Here is a 14,433-nt window from a genome sequence, read left to right on the forward strand (position 1 = left end):
AAGGTTCAACCAGCTTGAGCCCTACGTCACTGGCTTGAGCAAGAGGTCACTCAGTCTGCTGTACCCTCCCCCTCACCAGTCAAGGCACATATAAGAAAGCAATCAATGAACAACTAAGGTGCCGCAACAAAGAATTGATGCTTCTCATCTCTCTCCCTTCCTGTCTGTCCCTATCTGTCCCTCTCTCTGTCTCTGTCTCTACAAGAAAAAAAAAAAAAAAAAGACTACCATATACACACAAACACACACAGTTGCTCACAGAGTTGCTTTGTTATAGCAACTTCCAATTTTAGGAACAGACATGCAGATGACAAAGCAAAGGACTTATAAAGAACACAATACTGTTCAATCAATTTCAGACAAACATTAATGGTTAGAAACAAGACGTAGAAGAAACACTAGGCATTTAGATTTTTTGGCTAAAAAGATTACATGGAAAATTTTAGGCAGAAGGGAGATTTTTAAATGTCTTGTGTCCTCATGGCAGATAAAAGTACAAACTCATGTAATCAGGAAAAAATGATGTAAGAATTATCCTTCAAGTAATTTAATGAATTAGGGATTATGGTGGGTCACATCACAGCCTTATTAAATACAATAGACATCTTTGTACACCATATATTCTCAGCAAGTGACTGAGAATAACTGAAGGTTGAAAAACAATCCTCTTTATCCACATTAGCCCTCCTTCATAAATGCCAGAGATGGGTGGACCCTCCAAGGTCCATGGAAAAATACAGTTCATCAAACTGGTGCTCCTATGCCTTAAAATATTTGCTGCAAGAGTCTCTTAGCATACAGAGAGGAAGCAGCATAATTTGTTTCAGATAATCCAATTAGGTTCATTATTTCCTTTTGTTTCTTTTGTAAAGAGAAAAGCAATAGAAAGCCTCATTCCCACCCCAGTACAAATTATAATATCCATTAATGTGATCAACGGAGCTATAACACTGAAAAGATAAGGTTCATTACCATAGGGAGACATAGTAAGGTTCTTACCTGATGTGGCCAATCAATTCAATAAGCTTATGACTAAAAAAATAAGCAGTCAGCTCAGACACATGACTCAGGACTGAACACACTCCAAAGAGGGTTGTAGTTCCATTCAGATCTTCCAAATGCCAGTAGAGAAAGGTGAACACGAAGCCATATCCAAAACCCATAAACCAAGCCACAAACAACACCGAGCCATACTGCACACTGCAAAGCAGTCTGATTAAGTCCCAAAAGTTGAAGGCCTGAGAGTGACTTGTGGTTGGTGTCTCCTCGGAGGACCCTGTGGAGCTGTTTCTCTCCACCTGAGGGATTTCCACCTCTTTTCCTTTATTTTCATTATTTTTGAAGTGATTGTAGCGGAACCGGAACTGAGTAGCAACAATCAAGGCCATGGTCATGAGAACTCCGAAGACGATGAAGACTATCTGGTAGTTCCGGTACTCGGGGGCCTTACACCCCTTTCCATCAATGAGCACTTCTATGTGGGTGTAGTCAATCCCGATGCCCACGGACAGCATTGCCAAGCCCCAGCCCAGAGAGCCCCACATGCGCTGCAATCCATAGCGGTCTCTGTGTTTCCCCAGATACTGGAGTGTTACCGTATCCACAATGGTGACAGATGAGGCACTGAAAAACTCTCCTATTATGACAACTACCAAGATCACCAGGAATATAGCTTCTACTTCTTGTTGATCATAAACAGGAATGACTTGATCAGAAGGTAAAGATTTGGTAGTAGTGACAACAGTAGTGGTTGTCTCCCTGGTTACATTTCCTGGGGGGGCAGGGGTTCCTGTGCTTGGGTTCAAGGTCACGTCCATAATGTGGTCTGTGACTCCATCTGTCTGAGGCTGCAGAGTGGGTGCGATGATCTTGTCTGGAACTGTTGACAAGATTAACGGTTTCGTGGTATTGGGCCCATCGGAAAGAAGCAGGTTTCTTTTCTCACGTATTCTTGGTGATGTGGTAATGGAAGAGACAGTGGAAAAATTCGTTGGCAGGATGGTTAGCAGGTGACTTGAATTGGTGGGGCGAGCTGTTGGGGGAATCTTTGGTACACATCTCAAGGTAGCAGGTTTGACAAATCCAATGCCCAGGTTGAATACAACCCAACACAAAAGAGAAAAGAGGAGGACAATTTTGCCTTTTTTAAAACGATCTGCAACTACACCCCAAAAGGGGGCACTGCAGAATTCAATGAAGTATCGAATACCTACTAACAGTCCACTCTGGCTTGGTGACATTCCCAGCTGTTTATAATATACAGGCAAAAGTGGGTAGAGAGAGCCATATGCAGAGTAAAAGAAAAAATAAAAGACCTTGGAAATGAGAAGATCATTATTTATTTTAACACAATGTTTCTCTATCCAGTCTATCTCCTCCTCGGGAATAGCAGCTGTTTCTGTGGAGGAGGGGGTTTCATTTGAAGGTGGTTCTGGTTCCCTGGAAATGCCATTGAAAGGATCAGCAAGCACATATTTTCTCTTCTGTTCCTCCTCATCATCAGTTAAGATGGCAACTTTATCATCTGTCGCCATGGCTTGTCACCACCATCAGGAAGTATGACCTTCAAAATTTTTATTGTTGATCTGTAAAGTGAAATGTAAAAGATGGCTTAGTAATGAAATTGATAACATTTAACATAAAGTTTCACCTCTGAGGAAACAGGAGTTTCAAATGACAGGTAAAATATAATTGTGAGTGAATTCTCACCATTTATCACTTACAGCCATGCAGTACTGTTTTTAAAAAAAACCTTTCAAAAAAATCAAATATTCTTTCTGGCCACTGACTGACTAATTATATCTTCCAATGGCAGGTTTATAGCTCAGGTTCATTCTCAGTCTTTTCATTGATTCCCATGGACAATGTTCAAATGATAGGGATTATGTCTAAACCAAATATAGGGAAATGAAAATAAATAGTATTTACAGCTTTTTGGTTTTACTGTTCAAACAATCACTGGACTATGAAATCTAGAATTTTTAGAAAATAAAGGCAGCTAAAGTAGTTCAGTTTCTAGAGAAAAATAGGAAGGAGCTCTTAGCTACAATCACAGATGCAATGAGAAACAGGGAGCCAGTTGCACATTTGCAACAGGACTTAGTCACTATAGCCATGACAAGGACATCCTAGTAAATCCTGGTAAGAAACTAGCCTTCATGTAGCTTATATTATATACTTTTCTCCAGATGTGCTTTTATGGATTGCAGTTTAGGAAAATGAAAAGCAAAGAAAAAGAAGAAATCTTGAGAACAGTGAAACAGGAATCACAATTTACCAACAGGGGAAAATCAATTCCAACAATCACAATTCCTTACAGAAACTGGGGACACCAGAAGGAAGGGGAACAATATTTTTTAAGGGCTGAATGAAAATGAAGACCATCAGCCCACAATCCTATATATAGAAAAAAAGACAGTCCTACATCTGGGAAACTACAGAACAATATCCTTTAGATAGATTCAAAAATCTCTAGTAAAGTATTAGAAAAGAAAATTTAGTAATATGGAAAAAAAATGTACACTACAACCAAGTTGGACCTATTCTAAGGTGCGATATATGAAAATCCATCAATGTAACCCACTATATCAAGATGCTAAATAGAAAACAAAATATGATCCTATCAACCAATGGAGAAAAGGCATGTGACAAAATTAAACACTCATTCATGAAAAGTCTCAGAAAAACAGGAAGGGGAACCTCACCTTGATAAAGATCACCTACAAAAATCTGCAAATAACATTAATGGTAAAAGATTGAATGCACTGAATGCTTTTTTCCTCTGTAGGGAACAAGACAAGACTGTCTCCTCATACCACTTATGCAACAGAGTGCTGGCCATTCTAGGCAGTACTATAAGGAGAGAGAGAAAAGCAAACAAAAGTCATGCAGATCCAAAAGGAAGAGAAACTATCTTTATTTGAAATGATTGTTTATGTAGGAAACCCCAAGAAATGAGTAAGTTCAATAAGTTCATAGGATACAAGATAAACATACAAAAAAATCAATTGTGTTCCTATATACTAGCAATGAACACATGGACATCAAAAGTTTAAATATAAATATAATACCGCTTACAATTGCTAAAAGAATTAGTTATATATTAATAAAACATACAGGACTTATAAACGTAAAAATCTAAATAAATGGAGAGACATAGCATGTTCATGAATTGGAATAATCAACACAGTAAATATTTCAATTCTCAAATTTGTATACAGGTTTAACACATTAAGATCTCAGCAAGATTTTTTGTATATGTATAGATTATTCTAAAATTCATATGAAAAGGGAAGAGAACTAGGACAGTTAAAAATTTTGAAAAAGAAGATTTATTATATAGCTAAACAGAGATCAATATTGGCAGAAGGATAAACACATAGAACACACAGATGAATGCAGAGCCCAGGAATAAATCCACACAAATATTCCCAACTGATTTTTGACAAAGATGCAAATACAATTTAATGAAGCAAAGATAAAACCTTTTCAATAAATGGTGCTGAAGCAATTAGACATCAATATGCAAAGAATAAACATCAGCCTAAGTCTCATAACTTACAAATATTAATTCTAAATAGATCATGGATCTAAATGTAAAATGTAAAACTATAAGACTTTTAGGGGGAGAAAAAACCCTAAGAGAAAATCTCCAGGATCTAGTGCTAGGCAAAAAGTTCAGAATGGCACTCATCAACAAAACAACACAGAATAAGTGCTGGCGAGGATGTGGAGAAAAGGGAACCCTCCTGCACTGCTGGTGGGAATGCAGACTGGTGCAAACATGGAAAACATTATGGAGATTCCTCAAAAAAATTGAAAATCGAACTGCCTTTTGACCCAGCTATCCCACTTTTAGGAATATACCCCAGGAATACCATAGAACTGCTCCAAAAGGAGAAATGCACCCCCATGTTTGTGGCAGCATTGTTCACAATAGCGAAGATCTGGAAACAGCCCAAGTGTCCGTCAGAGGATGAGTGGATTAAAAAGCTTTGGTACATATATACTATGGAATACTACTCAGCCATAAGAAATGATGACATCGGATCATTTACAATAACATGGATGGACCTTGATAACATTATACAGAGTGAAATAAGTAAATCAGAAAAAACTAAGAAGTATATGAATCCATACATAGATGGGACATAAAAATGAGACTCAGAGACATGGACAAGAATGTGATGGTAACAGGGGTGGGGGGTGGGGGGAGTGGGGGGATGGGGCGAGGAAGGAGAGAGGGGGTGGGGGAGGGGAGGGGCACAAAGAAAACCAGATAGAAGGTGAAGGAAGACAATTTGACTTTGGGTGAGGGGTATACAGAATAATCAAAAGTCAAAATAATCTGAAGATGTTTCTCTCAACATATGTACCCTGATTTATCAATGTCACTGCATTAAATTTAATTTTAAAAAAAAAGTAAAAAAAAAAGTTCTTACACCTAACACAAAGAGCATGATTCATAAAAGGAAAACTGATTTCATCAGAATTTAAAACTTTTGCTCTGCAGAAGACCCTACTAAGAGGATGGAGCTACAGATTGGGAGAAAATATTTAAAAGCCACATATTCAACAAAGGATTATTATCTACAATATATAAAGAATTCTCAAAACTCAACAACAAAAAAATCCAATTAGAAAATAGACAAAAGACATGCAGAAACATTTTACCAAAGAAGCTACATAGCACAGATACAAATAAACGCATGAAATATGTTCATCCTCATTAACCATTAAGACAATGCAAATTAAAAATATATCACTAGGCCTGACCTGTGGTGGCGTAGTGGATAAAGCATCAACCTGGAAACACTGAGGTTGCCGGTTCAGAATCCTGGCTTGCCTGGTCAAGGCACATATGGGAGTTGATGCTTCCAGCTCCTCCCCCTTCTCTCTCTCTCTCTCTCTCTCTCTCTCTCTCCACCCCTCCTCTCTAAAAAGAATAAAATAAAATAAAAAACATGGACTACCTCTGTGTTATTTCTTATAATTACATGTGAACCTGCAATTATCTGAAAATAAAAAGATTGATTTTTAAAAGTCAGAATAGTGGTTACCCCTGAGAGAGGTAGTGACTAGGAAAGGTTCTGGAGTGCTGATATGTTTTTGGATCTGGTTTTTATTATATGACATGTTTACTTTGTAAAAAGTCACTGAACTATATTATCCTTCAACAAAAAAAATGAACTTAAGAACTCGAAATATGGGCCCTGGCCAGTTGGCTGAGTGGTAAAGTATGGGCCCAGTATGTGGATGTCCTGGGTTCGATTCCCGGCCATGGCACACAGGAGAATCAACCATCTATTTCTCCACCCCTTCCATGCCCCCTTCCTCCCTCCCGCCCCCTCCCCTGCAGCCATGGCTCAATTGGTTGAGCGCATCAACCCTGAGGATGGCTCCATGGAGCCTCTGCCTCAAGCACCAAAAAATAGCTGGGCTGTGAGCATGGCCCCAGATGGGCAGAACATTGGCCCCAGATGGGGTTTCTGGGTGGATCCCAGTCAGGCGCTTGTAGGAGTCTGTCTCTCTATCTCCCCTCCTCTCACTAGGAAAAGAAGAAAAAAAAATTTTTAAAGAAGAACTTGGAATATGAAGAAAAAAAGAACAGATGAAAGGGAGAGAAAAGATAAGACAAATACAGGATCATCCAGAAAGTTAAGTATCTAAAATATAGGAACACCAAAAGAAAATTAAGAGAAGGAATTTTCTTTTAACTCAAGAAAATTTTGCACAACTGAAAGGTATGAGTTGTCTGCCTGAAATGACCCACTGGGCACCTAATACAATGGATAAAGCTGGCCAGAGCCAAAGCACGTCGTCAAAATTTCAGAACACTGGGACAGGTAGATGACCTCACAAACTTTCTAAGAATATGGCTACGGACCAGGAGCCAGAATGGCTTCAGATTTCTCAACAATAACATTGGAAGCTATACCCACCTAAATAATCATTCAAGCTAATGATGAAATAAAGCCATTTTACATGGAAAGTTTCTCAAAAAATGTACCTCTCATGTACCCTTTTCTCAGGGGTACATGTGCTCCACCAAATAAAAGTATAAATCAAGAGAGAGTACAAGATGGTACATAGGAAATAAAAGACCTAACATGGGAGAGAGGCAAAGGGACCATGGGCATGATGGTGACTGGGGATCCCAAGATGACAACTGCACCCCAGACACAAAAGGCAACCATTCTACCTGGGACAGGTCTGAAGACTCCAAGACTTTGTCAGCAAAATGACAGTGACAGAATACCAATACATCTCAATGTCCTAAAGGGAAAATTAGACAATTGGTAAAGCGTCTGGGGATGAATTCGTGATAAGTACAGAGAAAGTTAAGTAAATAAAACACTACAAGAAAACAAAAAGTTGCACAGGAAAAGAAAAGTAATCACAGTTTACTATACATCTCAACTGTGATTACATAGTCATATTAATGTAAATAATGAGTACTGAACTAACTAAAATTGCCACACAGTCACACTGGAAAGGTAGGGAAATGAGATGGTTGGATGAGCATAAAGAGCTGGGGCAGGAAAGAGAGTAAATTTCCTATCTTCCAGAGAGGGAAGACAGTAGATAATGCCTACATTTAAAAATGAAGACTTGAGCTTTCAGTAGAGATGGTGATGTAGGTAAAGGTAGTATTTGCATCCTCCAACAACAACATCAGAATTACAATTAAACTACAGAAGAATCATCATTCAGAATCCACTGAAATCTACCTGAACTGGGGTCCTGCAACTAAGGATTTAAAGAAGAGGCCACATTGAGACTGGTAGGAGGGGTGGTACCACACCCACAGTGGCAGATAATAACTGGAGGAGGTGTCTCAGCTGCAGAGGCCCCCCTGAGGAGCAAGGGGTCCCAGCCCCACACCAGGCCCCTCAGGCCAGGGTGCCAGTGCTGGAAGGCGAAGTCCCCATAACTTCTGGCTGTAAAACCCAGTGGGGACTGTGGCAGAGTGAGACGGAGGGCTGCTGGAGGCCTGGACAGTTCTTCTTAAAAGGCCCACGCACAACCTTACTCAACTCACTACCTCTGAGTTGCAGCACTGGGGCAGCGGCTTGAAAGGCACCAGTGATACATGTGGAGAAACTAAAGTGCCTGGCATCAGCGTGGCAGCTGGAAGGACAGCTTTTCTAGACAGAAGTGCTGACAGAGGCCATTGTTCCTTTCCTGAGCCCCTGACCCACACTGCTGGCAGGTGGGCCCCATACCTGGGTCTTCATGAACCTGGCTATCACTGTTCAGCTGCCCCGGTGATTCCCCGAGACCCTCCCCTACCCACATTTTGGGCCCACCCAAGCTGTTTCCAGTGACCTTTCCAAACTAAGATCCTATCTTGGCTCATGCTTCAAACTTTTCTAAAATCTCTGAAAAAGGCAGAATCTGGCTTCAGTGTGCCCCACAGCTCTTGCTAAGTGGCTCCAGACCTGGCATTAGTGGCAGCCAACCTTGGTTCGTGCTTGGCACCTCAAAGCCCAGCACAAGGAGCAGTCATCTGTAGCGCACTTTGTAACTCATGCTGAGTGTCCCAGGCAGAACACAAGTGGTGGCTGACCTGGGCCTGTACCTCCTAGGAGGCCCCAGAGCCAGCGTACCCAGTGGACAGCTTCAGACCATGTCAGAGCCCCACCCAACCACCTCCCCAGTGGCACACTCAAGGCTCAGATTCAGCATGCACCAGATAGCTGAAATAAGTCCTGCTCCATGGGCTGGGACCCTGCACAGCTGATCCTCCACCATGGCAAGGTTGCTGGTTTGAGCAAGGGGTCACTGACTCAGCTGTAGCCCCCCAGGTCAAGGCACATATGAGAAAGCAATCAATGAACAACTAAGATGCCGCAACAAAGAATTGATGCTTCTTATCTCTCTCCTTCCTGTCTGTCCCTATCTGTCCCTCTCTCTGTCTCTCTTTCTGTCTCTCTTGCTAGAAACAAACAAGCAAAAAAGAACAGTCAGAAATGAAAGATATGCTAACTGAAATGATGAATCAACAGTAGAACAGATGAAGCTGAGAATCAAATAAGCAATTTGGAATAGAAGGAAGCAAAAAACAATCAGAATAGCAAAATGAAAAAAAGAATTAAAAAAAATGAGAATAGTGTAAGGAGCCTCTGGGACAACTTCAAGAGCACCAATATACTCCTCATAAAGATGCTGGAAGGAGAAATGAGAGAGCAACAGATTGAAAAGCTATTTTAAAAAATGATGGAAAACTTTCCTAACATGGTGAAGGAAATAGACGTACAAGTCCAGGAAGCACAGAGTCCCAAACAAGATGAACCCAAAGAGGTCCAAAACCAAGACACATCATAATTAAGACGCAAAAGGTTAAAGACAAGGAGAAAATCTTAAAAGCAGCAAGACAGGAACAGTTAGTTACCTACAAGGGAGCTCCCATGAGACTTCCAGCTGATTTCTCAACAGAAACTTTGCAAGCCAGAAGGGATTGGCAAGAAATATTCAAAGTGATGAAAAGCAAGGACCTACAACCAAGATTACTCTGCCCAGCAGAGGTGTCATTTAGAATCAAAGGACAGATAAAGAGCATCTCAGACAAGAAAAAGCTGAAGGAGTTCATCACCAAACCAGTATTACATGAAATGTTAAAGGGTCCTTTTTATGAAAGAAGGGGAAAAAGATTAAAAATATGAACAATAGCATGGTAATAAATACATATCTATCAACAATTGAATCTAAAAAACAAAATAAACAAGCAAAACAGAAACAGACTCACAGATATACAAACCATTTTGATGGTTGCCAGATGGAAGGGGGGCTCGGACTAAGAAGTACAATTTGCTAGTAACAGAATAGTCATAGGGATGTAAGATACAGCATAGGAAACATAAAGAATATTCCAATAACTATGTGTAGTGTGAGATGGGTATGAGATTTATTGGGATGATCACTTAGTAAGTCATATAATATCTAATCACTGGGGTGTCAGGGGTGTACACCTGAAACTGATATAATGTTGTATGTCAATTTTAACTGAAAAATAAATATTTTAAAAATAAATTGGGGATGATGTCAGAGTAATGACAGCATGAGAGATAGTCCTAACCTCTACCCTTGATATTTGCGGGTTTTTTTGTTTTGTTTTGTTTTGTTTTTTTGTGACAGAGACAGAGAGAGGGACAGATAGAGACAGACAGACAGGAAGGGAGAGAGATGAGAAACATCAATTCTTTGTTGCAGCACCTTAGTTGTTCACTGATTACTTTCTCATCTGTACCTTGACTGGGGGGCTACAGTAGACTGAGTGACTCCTTACTCAAGCCAGTGATCTTGGGCTCAAGCTGGTGAGCCTTGCTCACACCAGATGAGCCTGCACTCAAGCTGGCAACCTCGGGGTCTTGAACCTGGGTCCTCTGCATCCCAGTCTGATGCTCTATCCACTGTGCCACTTCCTGGTCAGGCTGCCCTTGAAATTTCAACAAATTGAACAACTATAACACAGCAAAGGAACTCCATCAGGGCTCAGAGGCAAGCCTGAAAGATCTGTGCACCAAGTGGACTTAAGGTGGGACAGGGTGAAAAGAGGGGCAAGAGATAAAACGCACTCATGGTGGGCTCTAGGGAGGAAACAAACCTGGAATTTTTTTCTCTGCCAGACTATAGGGAAGAGGGAAGCTCAGGCTGTTTGGATTTTGTCTGAGGGGTATGGAGAGGGAAACCTGGAGTGACTGGGTCTCCTTCTGCCAGGAGGAGCAGTGAGACAGAGGTCAGAGGAGGAGATACTGAATCAAAGCGGCCAGAGCACAGAGCCATGGCCAGTGTTCCCCAGTCTCCCTGTAGCCCACACTTGGTAGAGACAGAGAAAACTAAAGTGTGGCCCCCAGATCCCACCTCCCTCACCTTGCAGTATGGAGAGTGGCAGAGACAAACCTCACAGCTAGCTCTCCAGAGCTACTCTCTCACCTGAAGAACAGAGGTGCTCTGCATCTGGCCCCCAAATCTGTGGGTACATGGGGAGGAGCACCCAGACTGCCAAGGCAAAGGAAGTAAAGGCAAAAATAAATGAATGGGACTACAGTGTATATCAAACTAAAAAGCTTCTGCACAGCAAAAGAAATTGACAACAAAACAAATAGGCAGGCAACTAAATGGGAGATGATATTTGCAAACAACAGCTCCAATAAGGGGTTAATATCCAAAATATTCAAAGAACTCACAAAGCTCAGCAACAAATAAGCAAACATCTAATTTAAAAATGGGGAGAGGACCTGAACAGACACTTCTCCCAAGAGGACATACAAATGGCCAACAGGTATATGAAAAGATGCTCATCTTCACTAGCTATTCAAGAAATGCAAATCAAAACTACAATGAGAGACCACCTCACACCTGTTAGATTGGCTATTATCAACAAGAGAGATAATAACAAGTGTTGGAGAGGCTGTGGAGAAAAAGGAACCCTCATTCACTGCTGGTGGGAATGCAAATTATTACAATCATTATGGAAGAAAGTATGGTCGTTCCTCAAAAAAGTAAGAATAGAACTACCATATGACCCAGCAATCCCTCTACTGGGTATATACCCCCAAACTCAAAAGCATTGATATGTAAAGACACATGCACCCCCATGTTCATCCCAGAATTATTCAAAGTGGCCAATATGAAAACAACCAAAGTGTCCCTCAATAGAGGATTAGATAAAGAAGATGTGGTACATATATACAACGGAATACTACTCAGCCATAAGAAATAATGACATAGTGACATTTATAACAACATGGATGGACTTGAGAAAATTAAAGTGAATGAAATAAGTAAATCAGAAAAAGCTAAGAACTGTATGATTTCAAACATAGGTGGGACAGAAGACTGAGACTCATGACATAGATAAAAGTAAAGTGGTTACCAGGAGAGGGATGGGGGTTGGGGGTGGGAGAAGGGTGTAAAGAGGGACAGATATAAGGTGACAGAAAATGATTTGACTTTGGGTGATGGGTATATGTAAAGCCAGTATCCACGGCCAGGGCCACCATCACAGCAGCCCGGCCCTTGCAGGTTCGCATTGGATTCGGACAGTCGGTAAAGAAACAACGGAGCCAAGAACTGATGGGCCTTCATCTTTAATCCTAGCTTGCACCTGGCAGGCAAGTAAAAACATACACTGGGCTCCAAAACCCAATCACATTCAGTGCTCACAAAGCTACTGATTTATCCGAGTTTCCTAGAATCAAAGGTTTCTAGCTCACCAGACTTATTCTCCTCAGTTCCCCATCTCCTTCCTTATCCCAGATACAAACTCTACACAAACTGGCATCTCACTCAGCACTCCGCCATCTTGGCTGCTTTTCCTGGCCTCCTCCACGTGGCCTCCTCCCGCTGCTGGCTCTACTCTCTCTGCTCTCTCATGCTAACCTCAGGAACCAAGCGTCCAAACTCTGTTCTGCCCCCATTTTATATTGTAGCTTCACAACCTCTAATCCAATATACAAAGTAGGGAAGTCTCTAATACAAACTCACTTCTCTGAGGCATGATTGGATTGTACCGCCCTACATCAAAAAGGGTGGGAAAGGCTTAATCCCAAAACCAAGCCCCAGGTTACAAAGATTCTCAACACACATTAATATCACTTGGGCGATGGCCTCACGTGGGCAATGTCATCTTTAACAAAGTGAGCATAATATATTTTATCTGCCCAACAGTATACAACATAATCAACAGTTCAAATGTTATAGAAATGTTTACCTGAAATCTATGTACTCATATTGATCAATGTCACCCTGTTAAATTTAATTTTCTAAACAAAATTTTTTAAAAAATAGAGCACACAGGTGAATATTAAAATAACTTTAAATAGCAGAAAAAGTAGTTGCCTCTGGGTGGAGAAATAAGGAGGAAAGGAATAGAATCTGCTTTTTTGTTTTAAACAAGCTGGTAAACTTTTTCATTTAAAAAAAAATCTTTGTACTTGTATACCTCTGATTTTTTTTTAAATCAACTAAAAAAAAGGAAATATAGAGTTACATTCTGTCTTTGTAAAATCAAATAATTAAAAGGTGCCACTAGGAATCTTCTTTCTATCACAGATTAAAAATAGTTTTCAGAATTGGACAGAATGAATACTAACTGCATGAATTCTAAATCAGGTGGCCTATAATTAATTATCCCCCATAAATCAACAGAGACTTTATCAAGTAGGTCACAGAAGGACACAAAGTCTTAAAAGGGCGTAAGTCCCTGAATTGTCAAATGATGATGAAGGCCCAAGGGCTAATTCAAAGCTGCAAAATAGCTTACATTATGATGTTGACTTGAACCTTGATGAGTAACTTTCTCCCAAACCATTCTTTCTCCCCATCTTCTTGAAATAATTTTTGATTATCATAAGGTTATGCAAGGTTTCTCTTATTACGTGAGCCTACATGTTAAGTAGTCAACAAATGCAGAGTAGTTAAGGAAATGTTTCTGTAATATAACATTCAGTACCTTTTATATGAATGTCACATTCAGTAACTTTTATATAAATTTCAAATCTAAAAATACAAACACACCTTTTAGTTTCAATTCAGGATATTAATGTTTAGACTTAATATTTTCCAGGTCATATTTAGAGTTTGACGACAAAGGAACTGAAATAATCTCATTGTAAGCATAGAAACACACTCAAGTGTGAGTATGGCATCTACGTAATCAGAGGATCGGGGCCAAAAGAAACAAATGAACCCAAAAGAACATCCCTGTATTTTAATAAAATTAAAACATGTCCCAAAGTAGGGCATGTCTGGCTGACTGAAATGTTTGTACATTCCATTTGCCATAAGGAATGATAGGACAAATATAAAGAGCAGTAAAAACCTGCCCATGCTGAATTAAGGACTTCATGTGTTTACAAATCAAGGGGAGATTCTGTTTATTAAATACTCCACGAACATGAAGCCATTAAGCTAATATTTTGTTTTAACCTTGAGTCTTAAAGATTTTTTTAAAAGAAACTTTTAAAAAAGAGAAAATGACATTTCAAATTATACACAGAACCGTATGAACTTCTCTGGGCAATCTCTATTATAGGTTTGCAGTTAATCCTAGTTGGATAAGGAGTGCTTTTATTTTTTTACAAAAACAGGAAAGTTTTCTCATCTAGCACTCACTAATGACATTAATCACCACCATTACTGTGAATATATAACACAGATTCTTAAAGCCTGGATAGACATTTTACCAATGCCTAAACTCAGTCATTCAAACAGCAGCTATAATTGATAAAAAAAAAAAAAAGATGAAATTGTTATTGTTAAAATTGATAGCTTTATTAAGTATTTAAATTAAAATTGTTCAAACATATGATATATGGAGTTGTCCACAAATATATGAGTACTGAAACTTGAAGAAGACCCTCAAACCTGAATATATATATACACACACACAGCTCACAAACATTAGGGGATATTTCAAAATGAATATGA

At 39.8% G+C, this 14,433-nt stretch overlaps 2 protein-coding genes across 5 annotated transcripts in view; one reads left to right on the plus strand and one right to left on the minus strand.

The window, feature by feature from the left end:
• The window catches only part of NEMP2 (nuclear envelope integral membrane protein 2), a 214,472-nt gene that overhangs the window by 96,197 nt on the left and 103,842 nt on the right, over positions 1-14,433 (plus strand). The gene's annotated exons all lie outside the window — the stretch shown is intronic.
• The window catches only part of MFSD6 (major facilitator superfamily domain containing 6), a 92,341-nt gene that overhangs the window by 63,137 nt on the left and 14,771 nt on the right, over positions 1-14,433 (minus strand). For all 4 annotated transcript variants that reach the window (XM_066233133.1, XM_066233132.1, XM_066233131.1 and 1 more), the window contains one exon: positions 1,000-2,585. In XM_066233133.1, coding sequence (XP_066089230.1) covers positions 1,000-2,534 — 1,535 coding nt within the window. In that variant the 5' untranslated portion in view covers positions 2,535-2,585. The remainder of the gene's footprint in view (positions 1-999; positions 2,586-14,433) is intronic.

The sequence above is a fragment of the Saccopteryx bilineata genome, chromosome 5 (genome assembly GCF_036850765.1).
Source record: "Saccopteryx bilineata isolate mSacBil1 chromosome 5, mSacBil1_pri_phased_curated, whole genome shotgun sequence".
Classification (NCBI taxonomy): Eukaryota; Metazoa; Chordata; class Mammalia; order Chiroptera; family Emballonuridae; genus Saccopteryx; species Saccopteryx bilineata.